General features: G+C 34.2%; 2 protein-coding genes across 7 annotated transcripts in view; both read left to right on the forward strand.

Annotated features, from left to right (window-relative positions):
- LOC139977797 (uncharacterized) overlaps nucleotides 1-4,829 on the forward strand; it is a 36,054-nt gene extending 31,225 nt beyond the window's left edge. The window contains exons 4-7 of the mRNA XM_071987441.1: nucleotides 227-328; nucleotides 2,582-2,677; nucleotides 2,990-3,181; nucleotides 4,447-4,829. Coding sequence (XP_071843542.1) covers nucleotides 227-328; nucleotides 2,582-2,677; nucleotides 2,990-3,181; nucleotides 4,447-4,625 — 569 coding nt within the window. The 3' untranslated portion in view covers nucleotides 4,626-4,829. The remainder of the gene's footprint in view (nucleotides 1-226; nucleotides 329-2,581; nucleotides 2,678-2,989; nucleotides 3,182-4,446) is intronic.
- Nucleotides 4,830-10,378: 5,549 nt separating this feature from the next.
- On the forward strand, nucleotides 10,379-17,935 carry LOC139977796 (uncharacterized). Of its 6 annotated transcripts, none has more exons than XM_071987435.1 (6): nucleotides 10,379-10,560; nucleotides 12,386-12,499; nucleotides 13,359-13,460; nucleotides 14,190-14,294; nucleotides 14,595-14,792; nucleotides 16,462-17,935. In XM_071987435.1, the coding sequence occupies exons 1-6, from the start codon at nucleotides 10,431-10,433 to the stop codon at nucleotides 16,641-16,643; spliced, it is 831 nt and encodes a 276-aa protein (XP_071843536.1). In that variant the 5' UTR covers nucleotides 10,379-10,430; the 3' UTR covers nucleotides 16,644-17,935. The 6 variants fall into 6 exon arrangements, with proteins under 6 accessions (XP_071843536.1, XP_071843537.1, XP_071843540.1 ...); XM_071987436.1 differs by having other exon boundaries at nucleotides 14,193-14,294; XM_071987439.1 differs by having other exon boundaries at nucleotides 14,196-14,294.
- The last annotated feature ends 492 nt before the right edge of the window (nucleotides 17,936-18,427 follow it).

The following is an 18,427-nucleotide window of genomic DNA, read 5'->3' on the forward strand; positions in this document are numbered from 1 at the left end:
TGTGGGGGGAAAATCATAAAACAAAACATTTTTGGTTACATATGACCAAAGATTTATTTAAGTGATGCCCCGTAATTTTACCGTGCGTTACTCACAGGATTAACCACGGTCAGCTGACCTGAATGGACCAATAGGATTTAGGAATCTTTACTAAGTATGAATGAACAGTTGTTTAACACATAATGTAAACTGAATATAACTGTATATGTTTATATCCTCTTCCCAGATGTTAATGAACGTACTGTAGGTACTCCATGTGACGGTGCAACGGAACATAGATGGCTCAACATGACACAAGAAAATTCTACAACAAAGGAGAGAGTTAACAGTAAGTGTCTCTGGTTGATGGTAGTCAACTATAAATATAAAGGTACCGTTGACAGAAATGTTAATAAATTGAACTTACAGCATTGTACCTCAGGACAATAATCAACATGTGTTAATTTCTTATAAAGTTAGTGTTGGACATTTCTCCTGCCATCAATCATGTTGAACTTACAATGTTTTAAATTCCAATGTAAACTGAAACATTGGTTTTTATTTTATTTCAGTAGAATTGATAACAACATTTAGCAAGATATAGATAAAAGGAAATTATTGAAAGATGAATCTTGATGTCATTCCTTTTCAATTTTCGCCCTCCCTTGTTAACGACTGACTTATGACTGGAATAGACCAATCGATTATTTATTAATTTCACTTTAGTATTATTGTTTCATATTTATATTTTTGTATGGAAGACTTAGACAGTTAAGTGTAAGATTATATTATATATGTGTTGTTTTTGCAGAGCTTCTTATTTGGTCAATTGTCTCTACTTTTAGAGACCTAGTCTTTAAGTGTAAGATTATCTGATATATGTCTTGCTTTGACAGATCTTCGTATTGTGTCAATTGTCTCTATATTTAGAGGCTGTCTACTTATTTTGCCACATGTCTCAAATGTTACTTGTTGTATTAACGATAATCTACAACCGCCCGCTTGGTTGGGCTTAGATGTTGAGAATTGGCAATTCACTTTATAAAGCCCTCCAATACAAACTTTCTGACATCAAATTGATCGTTATGATAGTAGAACTATGGTCGGCATCTTACATTGATGTCACATTAGCAAACACAAAAGCTTTTGGATTACTCAACTTAATTATAAAATTATCTCATTAAAAGAATAAATTATGTTTAGTTTTCACGTGTTCCCAGCCAGTAACGCTATCCTGATGTTCTCTATATATTTTTTTCTATGTCAGCAGCAGCTGACGCTGTTGTGACACACATTACTACATTTGCTCAACATGACACAACAAAATCAACTGAACGACCCGATTCTACTACTAAGGAGAGTGTTAAGAGTAAGTGCTTTGATTGATGGTAGCGAACTATAAATAGAAAGTTACCGTTGGCAGAAATTTTAATAATAATAATCAACATGTGTTAATTTCGTATAAATTTAGTGGTGGACATGTCTTCTACCGATGTCATCATGGTGTAATAATAATGTTCTAAACTCCAATGTTAACTGAAATCTTCGGAATTTCTTTTATTTTAATAGAATTGATAACAATATTTAGCAAGATATAGATAAAAGTAAATAATTGAAAGATGAATCTTGATGTCATTCTTTTTCAATTATCGCTCTCCTTTGTCAACGACTAACTTATGACTGAAATAGACCAATCGATTATTTATTTATTTCAATTTAGTATTATTGTTTCATATTTATATTTTTCGGGAAGACTTAGACTACTAAGTCTAAGATTATATTATATATGTCTTGTTTTTGCAGATCTTCGTATTTTGTCAATTGTCTCTACTTTCAGAGACTAGGTCGATTAAGTGTAAGATTATCTGATATATGTCTTGATTTCACAGATCTTAGTATTGTGTCCATTGTTCATGCTTTTAGAGACTAAGTCTATTAAGTGTAAGACTTTATTGTATATGTCTTGCTTTGATAGATCTTAGTATTGTGACCATTGTGAATGCTTTTAGAGACTAAGTCTATAAGTGTAAGATTATCTGATATATGTCTTGCTTTGACAGATCTTCGTAGTCTGTCAATTGTCTCTACTTTTAGAGATGATGTTTATTAAGTGTAAGATTATATTGTATATGTCTTGCTTTGATAGATCTTAGTATTGTGTCAATTGTCTCTACTTTTGGAGACTAAGTCTATTAAGTGTAAGTTTATGTTATATAAGTCTTGCTTGTACAGATCTTCGTATTGTGTCCATTGTCTCTACCTTTAGAGACTAAGTCTACTTACTTGGCCACATGTCTCAAATGTTACTTGTTGTATTAACGATAATCTACAACCGCCCGCTTGGTTGGGCTTAGATGTTGAGAATTGGCAATTCACTTTATAAAGCCCTCCAATACAAACTTTCTGACATCAAATTGATCGTTACGATAGTAGAACTACGGTCGTCATCTAACACTGATGTCATCTGAGCAAAAACAAAAGCTATTGGATTACTCAACTTAATTATAGAATTATCTCATTAAAAGAGTAAATTATGTTTAGTTCTCACGTGTTCCCAGCAAGTAACGCTTTCCTGATGTTCCTCATTTTTCTATGTCAGCAGCAGCTGACGCTGATGTGACTCACATTACTACATTGGCTCAACATGACACAACAAAATCAACTGAACGACCCGATACAACAAAGGAGGGAGTTAAGAGTAAGTATTTTTGATTTATTGTAGCCAACTATAAATATAAAGTTACCGTTAACAGAAATTTTAATAATAATCAACATGTTTTAATTTCCTATAAAGTTAGTTTTGGACATTTCACCATGATATCATCATGGTGAACTTAAAATGTTTTCAATTCCAATCTTAACGGAAATCTTGGGAATATTTGTTTTATTTCAGGAGAATTGATAACAATATTTAGCAAGATATAGATCAATGGAAATTATTGAAAGATGAATCTTATCTTTTTCCATTTTCTCTGTTCCTTTGTTACCGACTGACTTATGACTGGAATAGACCAATCGATGTACTGGATTAGTAACTATACGCTAACTTGGTTTGACGCCGTGGACAGATGCCGCCAATTGTTCAACAATGGTCACCTCGTGCGCATTGACAACGAAGAGGAGAAGAATGAAGTAAAGGCCATTCGATATCAAGCCAACATAGGGGACGTCTGGATAGGCATCCATGACTCTGAAAAAGAAGGTAACAAACAAACACGTCAAAGAAGCCGTTGTATTTGATCGATACCTCTTAAAACTATGCCCTGAAATATGCATATATTATATAACAAAAAATAAGATTGATTTTGATGACATTAGTCACAACGCTCTCATTGACTTACTTTCACAAAACTGAAAGACTGCAAGCATCATTTCTCTACCAATAGAGTTTCTTATAATGGGTAGCAATGACATGCATTAAAATATCCCCAAAATAGTTATTGAACTTAAAATGGATAGGTCTTGTTGATGAATTCGAGTAGCCTTTCTAGGTTTTAACATAAATTATTACATAAAATAGCTAACTAGCGGAATATTTCTGTTGTTTTCCACCGCATACAAGACAGTGGGACAAGCGGGTTTGGCGGTGGGGGGAGTGATGGATGGGATGCAATATTTCTGAGGGTAACAAATGTGGGTAAAGTGAAGATGATGATGAGGTCTTTGTAGGAAATTTTCAGTTAGGTAATTGAGTCGTAGACAATACTTGGATATTAAGTGTAAACTCAATGGACAAATGGTATTCCGCTAATACATATACGAATCAGAATCGACAAGTAAATACAATATTGTTATTGTTATTATGATCTTTTCTTGAAATAGTGTACTATGTCGAAAAATGTTGATACTAAAATTGCAGCCAATCCTACACCCACCCTTTTGAGTCACTCAAATGAAATTTGGTGGGTTGGTCTGACTAAACTGGGATGGGGATAATATAGGGTGACACTCTAAAAAATGTAGATTGAGATGTAATAGCGTACGTCGATTAAAGGTCAGAGGTGAAAGGTTAAATAAAAAAAACAGCATTTTGCGAGTACGAAGAAGACAAAATGACCCATCTTAGATATCATACTCACTACTCATTGACCATACGGTCGATGGACTTAAACGTGTTGAGTATGGGTCTCAGTGTGTCTATATTGCAAACTATTTAATGAACTTGGCATGGGTGTTACACATGTTCCAAAATAACATTATGGTCCAAACTTCAAAGAAGGGTATCACATACAATAGGTATATAGTGCATGAATGAATACAACACGCCAACGCTAATGTGATCAACGATTTCAAAGGTCAAATTGATACAAAAGTTCCTTATAATGTGTGGTTAATTAATTTCAAGTTTCAACTCTAGAATATTCCTATGGCTAAAGTTGATTGCTGAAAAAAATTTGCTAGAATTTTAATTTAGTAAAATAAGCTATTCTTATTGTTAATTTGTTGTTTTTGTATTTTCGTTTCAAGGAGAATGGAAATATGAGGACGGTAGCCCACTGACGTATGTCAATTGGAGGAACGGAGAACCAAGTAATTCTAACAACGAAGATTGCGCTGTGATGAAATATGATCTTTATAACGACCAGGATTGCATGGAGAAATTATATTTTTGCTGTGAATATTACCTTGAAGACATCATTAATTAAGAAGGGAAGGAAAGACAGGAATCAAAGAAGTAAAGAACATATTTAATCTTTAAGAACTCTCTTCTTATCTCTTGTTGAGCTTCAGATAATGTAACACATACAGGCATGATATATACTTCAACATTCAGTAAGGACATGACTAACCTTTCTTCTGCCCCCTCCCCACACCCCTCCATCTCTCTTTGTTTCCCCATCTGTCAACCCTCTTCGCATAGCTCTCTTCTACCCTTTTCTCCATACATTTCTGCCTTTCTCCCTCTGCAGTTTATCTCCTACCTCTCCGATTCCCCTGTTGGTTTCTTTCGTCTCTCCATTTCTTGTCCACTAATCCTTTTTTCTACTAATCCTCTTACATCTATCTCCTTTGTGCTCATTAACCTGTCTGTATTCTGTGTTTGTATTTGTCCCTTCTGTTACTTGTCATTCAGCCTCTGAAGAAGATCCTGCTAGATCGAAACGTCAGACTCAATTACTTTTACACATAATATATACTTGTTATCAGAAGATGAATGCGGACATGTTGGTTGGTCTTAGTACTACTAATTAAACTCCAGGTTAGCCCTGGAACGAAAAATATTGTTGAACTAGTGATGGGATTTAACTGCTTTAATGACATAGTGGAAGGAAACATAGTAAAGTATATATATGAATTTTCACTTTGATTGTGTTGTATTGTTAACTTAAAGAACATCGTATTGTCTGGCAAAATGGGAGTGGGATGAGTGTCTCACAATGGAATTAAATCAGGAACAAAGTATTGACAGCGATTCAAAATATTACTTGAAGGAAGTTTTAGATTAATGAAAATTAATTCTACATATTCGTAAATACCCAATCATGTAGCTGGGGCGAAAAATGTAACAAATCTAAAAATATCAACTTACGATCTTATGAAAATACCTCAACGCGCATTTTTAAAGCTAAGGTTTAAATGTTCGGGGAGAAATGATCATGTTAAAGCTACTATTTAAAAATAAGTATAACCAAAGGGGTAGAAATGTATATTACATTATAAATTTATTCAACAAGAAAATTAAAAGTTAGGATATGCACGTAATGTTCGGTAGGGTTTTGTCAAATGTGTGATTGGCAAAGTAAATGTGGAGACCCCCACTGGTAATTCAGCTCGGAAAGTTTAAATTTGATTTAAAGAAAGAAAGAAGAGAAAGTTCTGTGGTTTTCACAAGAAAAGAAAGAAACAACAACAACGTATATTATAATGTGTTACGTATGTATACTGCTAATAAATGGAGTCAATATGTGTTAATAAATATGTATTTATGTCCTTAGTTTTGTTTCTGGCATTTTTTGCTATTTTGTTGCTGACTATAATCTCCGTGCTTTACTGTATGCCTATATAGTGATGGGTCATATACTTCCCATAAGCAATTGAAGTAGTCTTGTGTAATACGTTCAGTGACAGCATAGAGTATCTATATGTGTGGCCGGTGTGATCTGGACGATGATTTCCTCCGCTTCCCGTCACAGTTTTACATCATAATGTACTCTTAATTAGTCAGGATTGTATACAATTATACAATGTATTTGAATTTAAAGTTGATAGGTCCTGCTTATGAATTGCGTTGCTCTGATGCTTTAGTGTTAACTTGTATTAGAAAAGACTAAAAGTTGAAGAAACTATAAGCTAACATGAGTGTTTGCGTTAACACATCTGAGATGAAATACTAACTGATTGGATTGATGATTAACATAATCAGTGGCGGATGATGGGGGGGGGGGGGGGTTCTGGGAGGCAATTGTCCTCCGATGTTCCCCTTTTCAACTTTCAACATTCATTTTTTGCCACCATGGCCTTTTTGATTTTGAGCTAGAAGAGCTCAAAATTTATCATAGTACTCCCCTTCCTATCTGCAAGCTGTCGCTGCGAAATCTTCTTGTTTCAGCCAAGATTTTCTAAAATACCTTAAATCACCTTCAAATCATCTAGATCTCTAGACCATCAGTAGTTTATATCATCCTCTAAATCATCCAAGCATCAAAAAGAATGGTGATGACTCAGGAAATGAGAAGCAATCAACACAGTAAGCAAATTTAGGGCTATTTTCCGACAATGGTTAACCTTTGAGGCGGACGTGCACTATTCTAATTGTGATGTGATACCTTCAGTTTACCATGATTTCTTAACATGCAGGGGAACTTACATTGAACACATACATATTTTACAGTAGCTTTGGTATAGTATAGGTATAGCATTGAAACACATAGACTACAATGAGAGGGTAGCGTTCTATCAAAATCTTCAATAAGAAAACTCACTACATATCAAATAGGAAGTACCAAGATGATAATGCCGTATAAAGAACAGGTAAAGGTTTAATGAGTTCCACGAACCAATGTAAACTAAATCGTGTCAATAACGGGACGACCTTCGTCTGTTTTGCTGGTATTGGGTTTCAAGCAGATATACCATTAACCTACTATAGTAAACCTTTGTAATACTAAAGTTGTGTAAAAGTAAGTTGGCCTGACGTTTCGATCTAGCACGATCTTCTTCAAAGGCTAAATGACAAGTAACAGTAACAGAAGGGACAAAAACACGCAGAGAAAAGACAGTATGTCTGTTACTTTTACACATTCTCCTACGCAGGCTTTCTAGTGGATAATCAGTTTGCTAACAGTTTGATTTTATTTTAATATTAAAGTTAAACAAACTGATCTAAAACGGTTATCATGATAAACCAATACTGGACAGAGAATTTTTTAATTTCTGCAGAGCAAAAAATTTCTTTGAGGTTTTATCCATATTTCTACATATATATGTAAAAATTTCAACTTGTAGAATAACTTTTAATTTGTAAAAAGAAGATATTAAAGGCTGGTTTTTCTTTTCTCTGTTGATAGAAAAAAATAAATATTTCAAATGAATAAGGGACAAGGAAATTGTAAGGTGACTTTTTATACCCGAATAAAATATCCTGCTTTGTAAAAAGATCTGCTTGTTAAGTAATTCTTTTTTACGTCGAGAATTAAAAAAAGAAAAGAAAAGATAATCCAAAGTCTTGTTTTCAGTTGTAAAAAATGAACATAGAGGTGCTTAGTTCTTTTCCCATCGAGTTTGAAAGTCTATTGGTCGGTAGAATCCTGTGTAAAAACCTAAACTGATAATAACATATCTTCGCTTTATTTACTGACAAACGTGATATCTTAAAGTCCGGTCCCAATCATCGGGATTTAAGTCGTTAAAATGAGTGAAGACTCGCGCACGAACAAACGTGTGATGCCGGTTATATGACTTACTTTGGCCTGAGGTGTAACAAAAGTGTTAGACACCACCATCGATCCCAGAAAATTCACACGCAGCTTGCTACCGTCGGTAATTAGACACTAGTGTACAGTCAATACATGCAGCTACGGTCAATACCCACAACACAGTGAACAATGCTAGACCATCTCAGGTCTAGCATTTACTGCATTTCGTAGCGACAAGAAGGAAACTTCACTTGCAAGCAACGGAATGTTAAGTTATTTTGCAGAGGGCGACACGCGGTTTGGTACGAGACTTCAATGCATTTAAACAGAGTATTCCACTTTCTAATGGAAGTGGGAGTTTTGGCTACTTTTCCAGATCATAATTATATACAGTTTGAGAAATTGATCTATGTTTCAGAGCTTTATTAAAATAACGAGTGAAGGGGAAGTTCATAGTATTACGATGGCGTTGAACCTGTCAAACGTATATGACACACCCTCTTGGTCAAAAAAATCATGAACATATAAATTACCTCTACCGTATGAAGAACGAAACCAATATCCTTATTAATCTTTATGCAAGAGTTATTTCAAATCACTTGACGCTAACAATCAACAGGGCTATAGTAGATGTACTATATGTTGCATCACACCATGAACGAACAACTTGCTTAAAACAATAGATTAGTTATTCAAACATCAAATGCGGGGCAATTACAATAAAACATTTTTGTACCAACTTGGAGAGATCAAAGTCAAAGAATGTCTTCCACAACTCTTTTGTATTATCACAATAGCGCCGAATCCACGCACATTTCAAACTATGACTAAACCTCTTAGAATGAATGGCCTTTTAACCACCTTTGTTACGGTATACCAAAACAGGACGATTTATTTTATCGGGCTTACCGTACCAAATAATATATATAATAACACTTTAATGAACGAAACGGGGGGATTTGGAAGAACCGAAAAAAAGGGAAACCAGCTGCGAAAGAGCAAGTGATTTTTGTAAAGTAATACGGCCTATCTCTACCCGACAAAGGTATCTCTATGATCTCTACCCGACCATAAACGGAGGCAGATTTTTAGTCTTGAAAGCTTCAAAATATTTAATTGAGTCTACATAGGTCACTCCCGTCATGGTTAAAAAATCCCCCCAAAACGGACAGGACCAAAACTAATCTTATTTTTTCACTTCAAGCAAACGAAGACAACTTGTTGACAAAAGGCCCCAGGGGATATTATCTGACTTCGAGATATGAATAGTTTAAGGCCAGATGCCAAGCTGATGCCATTGAATAAGTTGAGAGTTGCATTTAAAGAAGATAATGTCTCATCAAGAAAAACAACAGCATCATCGGCGTATTGTCATATCTTAACTTGATTATGCCCAACTGTAATCACTTTTACGACAATGTTAGACTTAAATTACTACGACAAACTTTCAACACAAAGATTGTATATAAATAACGATTATGATTATATTTATGATTATTATAATTATGATTATTATGATGATAATTATGATTATAATGATGGTTATGATTATGATTATAATTTTGATTATGATTATGATTATGATGTTTATGATTACGATTACGATTAAGATTATGATTATATTTATGAAAATTATAATTATGATTATTATGATGATAATTATAATTTATGATGATGGTTATGATTATGATTATAATTTTGATTATGATTATGATCATGATGTTTATGATTACGATTACGATTACGATTATGATTATGATTATGAATACGATTACGATTACGGTTACGGTTACGATTATGATTATGAATATGATTAGGATTAGAATTACTATGATTTTTTTGATAATGAGTTTATGATACTGGTGATTTTTGTTGTGCGACGGGGGGGGGGGGGAGGTGGTTAGGGGTTATCATCGGTTTAAATGCGGTGACCTTGATTTAATTATCAGTCCAACAGGAGGATCAGTTAACCTTTACGGATACCAGCAGTCCTATTGATGACGTTAATTCGTCATTTTCGGTACTACACAAAAAGCGCAATGTGATTATTTCCCCGAAGCCAAAGATCTGTACATTAAATTACATTCGTTCCTAACGTATTATGAAAGGGATTTATTCATTTGGTTAAGGAGTCGTAAAAACGTGTACATACGTAAAATCCTACCGTTGGTAGAAAACTACGTCTATTGTGTTGTTGAATATTTGTATTATGTTGTCATAGCAACTGAATATACCCATTTTACACAAATTTGGTACAAAGGAAGGAAATATAATGATGAAGTTAGTGTTCTCCTTCATAAAATTTACAAGTCAAACATCTTTTGTAGACAATCTTCTGTTAATGTTTTGTAACTGCTGCTACTTCTGAAACCATTAAAATCAAATGGGGGCCATTAAACATGTTTTCAATACGCAACCAGACTGTTGTTACAATAAGAAATAATCACGTGTCTTCTGCTGTGTTTACATTTTTTGAGGTGTTATAGGATTAATTAAAGCCTTGTTGCAAAGTAAAGTCACATCCTTCTATTATACTAATCAATGCTACGTTTTAATTCTGCTGCCAAACTACACTACAGTTTTGTATAAGCTTAGATGAAACCGTTTACATATAGTATTTTCAATCGAAGCATCTGGAAATCGTCGCCAACACGACAGCCAGAGAAAACCAAGATGGAGATGACGCTCTACTTAGCGCTCATTATCATTTCAGTGGTCCCATACGGTTTGTGTTCATTTATCTGTTTTTTATCAAGTTAAAAGAATAGTCTTCCTAAACTTGCTGTGTAGGCTCAATCATCGACGTAAGTACACACTTTATATGGGGAAAACTAATTCCATGAGAAATTGAATTACAAACCACTTGTCTTTGGTATTAGAGAGTTTGGGTTGAGATAGGAACGATGCGGGTGTGTAGTAAGTGTTACATGGTGTCTATAGGATTGATAGGATTCATTGTTATATAGGGTTATTGACATAGCTTGGCATCGCTCATGTTTCACTATTGGTTACCTCCACGTGATGCAACAATGCAGACTCATGCAACTCTATATATTGCATTAGCTGTTGATAGTTTGTTATCGCGGGTATCCGCTGAATGACAGGAACAAGAAAATGGAGCAGAATTTTGAGATATGTAGTATGTCAATCACACACGAGGAATACAAGAAAGGAGTTAAAACAAGTTTAAATGTAGCATGCAGAGACTGGAATTTTGATATTAATCTCCACAGGATTGTACTTGTGGAGGGGTCTACTTTGATCAAAACGGTGCAAAAGTTATGTAACTACATCAATTTGTTTTGTGGAATTTGAAGCAGTTACTGTTAACTGCCCAAGCAGCACAAATGACAAATGAAGAGTGAAGTGCTCACGCACCAGTCGCGTCCCCCCCCCCCCACCCTGCGTACGAGTGTTAAAGATAACAGCCTGTGTAGGTTTTTGTCACCACTAATTTTATGTTTGTTTAACCTTAGATTATGATTATGTTCGTAGATAATATATAAGCTAATATTCGTTCGTAATATATAGGCTGTTATTGGAACATAATAAATATGCTTATGTTCGTACATAATATTAAAATTAGCCCATTACCTATCGAAAAAATTGAAATTGAAAACCAGGGCAATGGGGGTTTGATGCGTTAAAATGGGCCATGCTGTATATCCATGTCATTATTATTAAGGATTACTGTAATCAACTGACATAGCCCATGTTTTGAAATTGTTAACCTCCTCTGAATACATGGACAACAATGCAATACCATGAAGTGATACACAATATAATTGTGTTTGATAGTTCAAATGTTATTTTCTATAATTATTATTATTATTATATTTCATTTTCACTGTTTCCATGTTGTTTTCATACACAAATATATATTGGATGATGTTTGTTCATGTAAGACAAATGATGGTAAGAAAATAAAAGGGTCAAAATACTTAAAATATTAAAGAAATGCTACTTGAGGTAAGAGCAGACCATATAGCGATGAAACATCTTACTATTCAATGTCATCATGTTGTTATATACGGTTTGCACTCAAGGTGAAAATTTGTAATAGTCATTTAAAAGTAAATCACTCATTTCGATTATAACTTATATACCATCAAGTTCCTTTTTTTTTTTTTTTGACTCAGAGACGTTTCTTAGTCTACAAAGGATATATTTATTATTAATTTTAATCAATTAAAAAAATGTTTGCTATGGTATCAGACATATATTGTTTTGAGTGTTAGTGATTTATCTGATATTTTAATATGTAAGTATTTTATCTAATATTATTTTTAGTCCGTTTGAAAGTGTGTTATAGCAATTGTTACTGACACAAAAGAATAGCGGTAATCTGGATAATATGTTGAAATGTTACGTCGGAACAATTACACCTGTTTTTCATTTACGCAGTCGACTACATAATATTATCTATATGGGTCCAACAGCAGTTTTCATGATAGCATCGTTGAAATTCAGTACCGGTTACAAATTCGATCTGAACTGTATTGATGTTATACCGATATTTTTGTTATGTTCATACTATTCTTCTCACGTAGCTATTAGTCAATCTTTGGGAGGGGTCGCAGGAGCCACCGAACATCACGTAAAGGGGACGTTTAAATGTACCAGGACTTCACAAGGTACGTCATCAACGACCTCAAGTAGTGAAGGTAAGTTGGAGCTTAGCTGATTTAAGTGTAATATTATCTTATATATGTCTTGCTTTCATAGATTTTAGTATTGTGTCAATAGTTCATACTTTTAGAGACTAAGTCTATTAAGTGTAAGATTATCTTATATATGTCTTGCTTTTACAGATCTTCGTATTGCGTCAATTGTCTCTACTTTTTGAGACCTAGTCTATAAGTGTAAGGTTATCTTATATATGTTTTGGTTTGACAGATCTTCATATTGTGTCAATTGTCTCTACTTTCAGAGACTAAGTCTATTAATTGTAAGATTATCTTATATATTTCATGCTCTTACAGAGCTTCGTATAGCGTCAATTGTGTCTACTTTTAGAGACTGTAACTATTAAGTGTAAGACTATCTTATATACGTCTTGTTTTGACAGACATTGGTATTTTGTCAATTGTACTTACTTTTAGAGACTAAGTCTGTTTAGTGTAAGATTATCTTATATATGTCTTGTTTTGACAGATCTTCGTATTCTGTCAATTGTCTCTCCTTTTAGAGACTAAGTCTACTTATTTTGCCACATGTCTCAAATGCAACTTGTCTTATTAACGATCATCTACAACCACCCGCTTGGTTGGGCTTTGATGTTGAGAATTGGCAATTCACTTTATAAATCCCTCCAATACAAACTTTCTGACATCACATTGATCGTTCGATTGTAGAAATACGGTCGTCATCTAACATTGATGTCATCTTAGCAAACACAAAAGCTATTGGATTACTCAACTTAATTATAAAATTATCTCATTAAAAGAATAAATTATGTTTAGTTCTCACGTAGTCCCAGCAAGTAACGCTTTCCTGCCGTTCTATATATATTTTCTATTTCAGCAGCAGCTGACGCTGATGTGACACAGATTACTACATTGGCTCAACATGACACAACAAAATCAACTGAACGACACGATTCTACAACTAAGCAGAGTGTTAAGAGTAAGTGCTTTCGACTGATGGTAGCGAACTATAAACATAAAGTTACCGTTTAATAATTATCAACATGTGTTAATTTCTTATAAAGTTAGTGGTGGACATTTCTTCTAACGATGTCATCATGGTGAACTAACAATGTTTTAAACTCCAATGTAAACTGAAATCTTAGGAATTTCTTTTATTTCAGTAGAATTGATAACAATATTTAGCAAGATATAGATAAAAGTAAATACTTGAAAGATAAATCTTGATGTCATTCTTTTTCAATTTTCGCTCTCCTTTGTCAACGACTGACTTATGACTGGAATAGACCAATCGATTTTTTACCTATTTCAATTTAGTGTTATTGTTTTATATTTATATTTTTGCAGGGAAGACTTAGTCTATTAAGTGTAAGATTATATTGTATATGTCTTACTTTGATAGATCTTAGTATTGTGTCAATCGTCTTTACTTTTGGAGACTAAGTCTATTAAGTGTAAGATTATGTTATATATATCTTGATTGTACAGATCTTCGTATTGTGTCCATTGTCTCTACTTTTAGAGACTAAGTCTACTTACTTGGCCACATGTCTCAAATGTTACTTGTTGTATTAACGATAAAAACAAAAGCTATTGGATTGCATAACTTAATTATGGAATTATCTCATTAAAAGAATAAATTATGTTTAAGTCTCACGTGTTCCCAGCCAGTAACGCTTTCATGATGTTCCTCATTTTTTTTCGTCAGCAGCAGCAGCTGACGCTGATATGACACACATTACTACGTTGGCTCAACATGACACAACGAAATCCACTGAACGACTCGATTCTACAACAGAGGAGGGAGTTAAGAGTAAGTGCTTTCAATCTATGGTAGCCAACTATGAATATAAAGTAACCGTTGACAGACATTTTAATAATAATCAACATGTTTTAATTTCCTATAAAGTTAGTGTTGGACATTTCAACATGATATCATCATGGTGAACTTAAAATGTTTTTAATTCCAATCTAAACTGAAATCTTGGGAAATTGGAGAATTGAAAACAATATTTAGCAAGATATAGATCAAAGGAAAATTATTGAAAGATGAATCTTTGTCTTTTCACTTTTCTCTGTTCCTTTGTTACCGACTGACTTATGACTGGAATAGACCAATCGATGTACTGGATTAGTAACTATACGTCAACTTGGTCTGACGCAGTGGACAGATGCCGCCAATTGTTCAACAATGGTCACCTCGTGCACATTGACAACGAAGAGGAGTATAATGAAGTAAAGGCCATTCGAGATCAAGCCAACATAGGGGATGCATTCGTCTGGATAGGCATCCATGACTCTGAACAAGAAGGTAACACACAAACACATTAAAGCAGCCGTTGTATTTAGTCGATACCTCTTCAAACTGTGCCCTGAAATATGCATATATTATATGACAAAAAAATAAGATTGATTTTGATTACATTAGTCACAACGCTCTCATTGACTTACTTTCACAAAACTGAAAGTCTGCAAGCATCATTTCTCTACCAATAGAGTTTCTTATATTGGGTATCGATGACATGCATTAAAATATCCCCAAAAATAGTTATTGAACTTAAAATTGATAGGTCTTGTTGATGAATTCGAGTAGCCTTTCTAGGTTTTAACATATAGTATTACTTAAAATAGCTAACTAGCGGAATATTTCTGTTGTTTTCCACCGCATACAAGACGGAGGGACAAGCGGGGTTTGCGGTGGGGGGGGGGGGGGTGTAATGGATGGGATGCAATATTTCTGAGGGTAACAAATTTGAGTAAAGCGAAGATGATGATGAGGTCTTTGTAATGTAATGTAATGTAATGTAATGTAAATAAAATCTTATATAGCGCAGTACGCGCGATGCATCTGTGCGCTTTACAAACAATCTAGAAAATACAATGCCATGAACAATGAAAAAAAACAGTAAATACATATTACAATCTACAAAAATATACAGGAATATGAGATCGAAAACTATTAAAAGTACTGGTGAAGCGAAAAGCGCTAAAGCAGAATGACTACAAAATCTACAAATTAAATGCTAAAAAGTAATAATTCCAAGTGAAGTTAGAACCTAAAAACCAACACGACAGAACAATAAATATTGTAGGTAATATTCAGTTAGGTAATTGAGTCGTAGACAATACTAGGATATTAAGTGTAAACTCAATGAACAAATGGTATACCGCTAATACACATACGAATCAGAATCGACAAGTAAAAACGATATTATTATTGTTGTTATGATCTTTTCTTGAAATAGTGTACTATGTCGAAAATTGTTGATACTAAAATTGCAGCCAATCCTACACCCACCCTTTTGAGACTCTCAACTGTAACTTGGTGGGTTGGTCTGACTAAACTGGGGGTGGGGATAATATAGGGTGACACTATAAAAAAGGTAGACTGAGATGTAATATCATACGTCGATTAAATGTCAGAGGTGAAAGGTTAAATAAACTAAAACAACATTTTGCCATTTTGCGAGTACGAAGAAGTCAAAATGACCCATGTTAGATATCATACTCACTACTCATTGATCATACGGTCGATGGACTTAAACGTGTTGAGTATGGGTCTTAGTATATCTATATTGCAAATTAATTAATGAACTTGTTGAGTATGTGTCTTGGCATGGGTGTTACACATGTTCCAAAATAACATTATGGTCCACACTTCAAAGAAGGGTATCACAGACAATATGTCTTTAGTGTATGAACGGATACAACACGCCAACGCTAATGTGATCAACTTAGTAATCAATTTAGTAACATAAACTATTCTTTTGGGTGTTTATTAAATACCAAATGACATGATTGAATGTGTAGAAAGTTTATTCACATAACATGTCAAAGGTCATGGGGTCTGTAAAACACAATTTTCATGTACTCCTTTGAGTCACAGTGATGAACTCGTAGTGGTCATTTACCCAAAGTTTGGGATGAGATCTGCAACTCCATGTATTGTTAATTTATTGTCTTTGTATTTTCGTTTCAAGGAGAATGGAAATATGAGGACGGTAGCCCACTGACGTATGACAATTGGCGAGACGGAGAACCAAATAATTATAACAACGAAGAAGATTGCGTTGAGATGGGATATGGTCTTTATAACGACCGGGATTGCATGGCTATATTATATTTTTGCTGTGAATATTACCTTGAAGACATCATTAATTAAGAAGGGAAGGAAAGACAGGAATCAAAGAAGTAAAGAACATATTTAATCTTTAAGAACTCTCGCCTTATCTCTTGTTGAGCTTCAGATAATGTAACACATACAGGCATGATATATACTTCAACATTCAGGTAGGACATGACTTACCTTTCTTCTCCCCCCCCCCACCCCTCCATCTCTCTTTGTTTCCCCATCTGTCAACCCTCTTCGCATAGCTCTCTTCAACCTTTTTCTCCATACTTCTCGCCTTTGTCCCTCTGCAGTTTATCTCCTACCTCTCCTATTCCCCTGTTGGTTTCTTTCGTCTCTCCATTTCTTGTTCACTAATCCTTTTTTCTACTAATCCTCTTACATCTATCTCCTTTGTGCTCATTAACCTGTCTGTATTCTGTGTTTGTATTTGTCCCTTCTGTTACTGTTACTTGTCATTTAGCCTCTGAAGAAGATCCTGCTAGATCGAAACGTCAGACTCAATTACTTTTACATATAATATATACTTGTTATCAGAAGATGAATGCGGACATGTTGGTTCGTCTTAGTACTACTAATTAAACACCAGGTTAGCCCTGGAACGAAAAATATTGTTCAACTAGTGATGGGATTTAACTGCTATAATGACATAGTGGAAGAAAAACATAGTAAAGTATATATATGAATTTTCACTTTGATTGTGTTGTATTGTTAACTTAAAGAACATCGTATTGTCTGGCAAAATGGGAGTGGGATGAGTGTCTCACAATGGAATTAAATCAGGAACAAAGTATTGACAGCGATTCAAAATATTACTTGAAGGAAGTTTTAGATTAATGAAAATTAATTCTACATATTCGTAAATACCCAATCATGTAGCTGGGGCGAAAAATGTAACAAATCTAAAAATATCAACTTACGATCTTATGAAAATACCTCAACGCGCATTTTTAAAGCTAAGGTTTAAATGTTCGGGGAGAAATGATCATGTTAAAGCTACTATTTAAAAATAAGTATAACCAAAGGGGTAGAAATGTATATTACATTATTAATTTATTCAACAAGAAAATTAAAGATTAGGATATGCACCTAATGTTCGGTAGGGTTTTGTCAAATGTGTGATTGGCAATGTAAATGTGGAGACCCCCACTGGTAATACAGCTCGGAAAGTTTAAATTTGATTTAAAGAAAGAAAGAAGAGAAAGTTCTGTGGTTTTCACAAGAAAAGAAAGAAACAACAACAACGTATATTATAATGTGTTACGTATGTATACTGCTAATAAATGGAGTCAATATGTGTTAATAAATATGTATTTCTGTCCTTAGTTTTGTTTCTGGCATTTTTTGTTATTTTGTGGCTGACGATAATCTCCGTGCTTTACTGTATGCCTATATAGTGATGGGTCATATACTTCCCATAAGCAATTGAAGTAGTCTTGTGTAATACGTTCAGTGACAGCATAGAGTATCTATATGTGTGGCCGGTGTGATCTGGACGATGATTTCCTCCGCTTCCCGTCACAGTTTTACATAATAATGTAATCTTAATTAGTCAGGATTGTATACAATTATACAATGTATTTGAATTTAAAGTTGATAGGTCCTGCTTATGAATTGCGTTGCTCTGATGCTTTAGTGTTAACTTGTATTAGAAAAGACTAAAAGTTGAAGAAACTATAAGCTAACATGAGTGTTTGCGTTAACACATCTGAGATGAAATACTAACTGATTGGATTGATGATTAACATAATCAGTGGCGGATGATGGGGGGGGGGGGGGGGGCTGGGAGGCAATTGTCCTCCGATGTTCCCTTGTTC

The sequence above is a fragment of the Apostichopus japonicus genome, chromosome 12 (assembly GCF_037975245.1).
Source record: "Apostichopus japonicus isolate 1M-3 chromosome 12, ASM3797524v1, whole genome shotgun sequence".
Taxonomy (NCBI): domain Eukaryota; kingdom Metazoa; phylum Echinodermata; class Holothuroidea; order Aspidochirotida; family Stichopodidae; genus Apostichopus; species Apostichopus japonicus.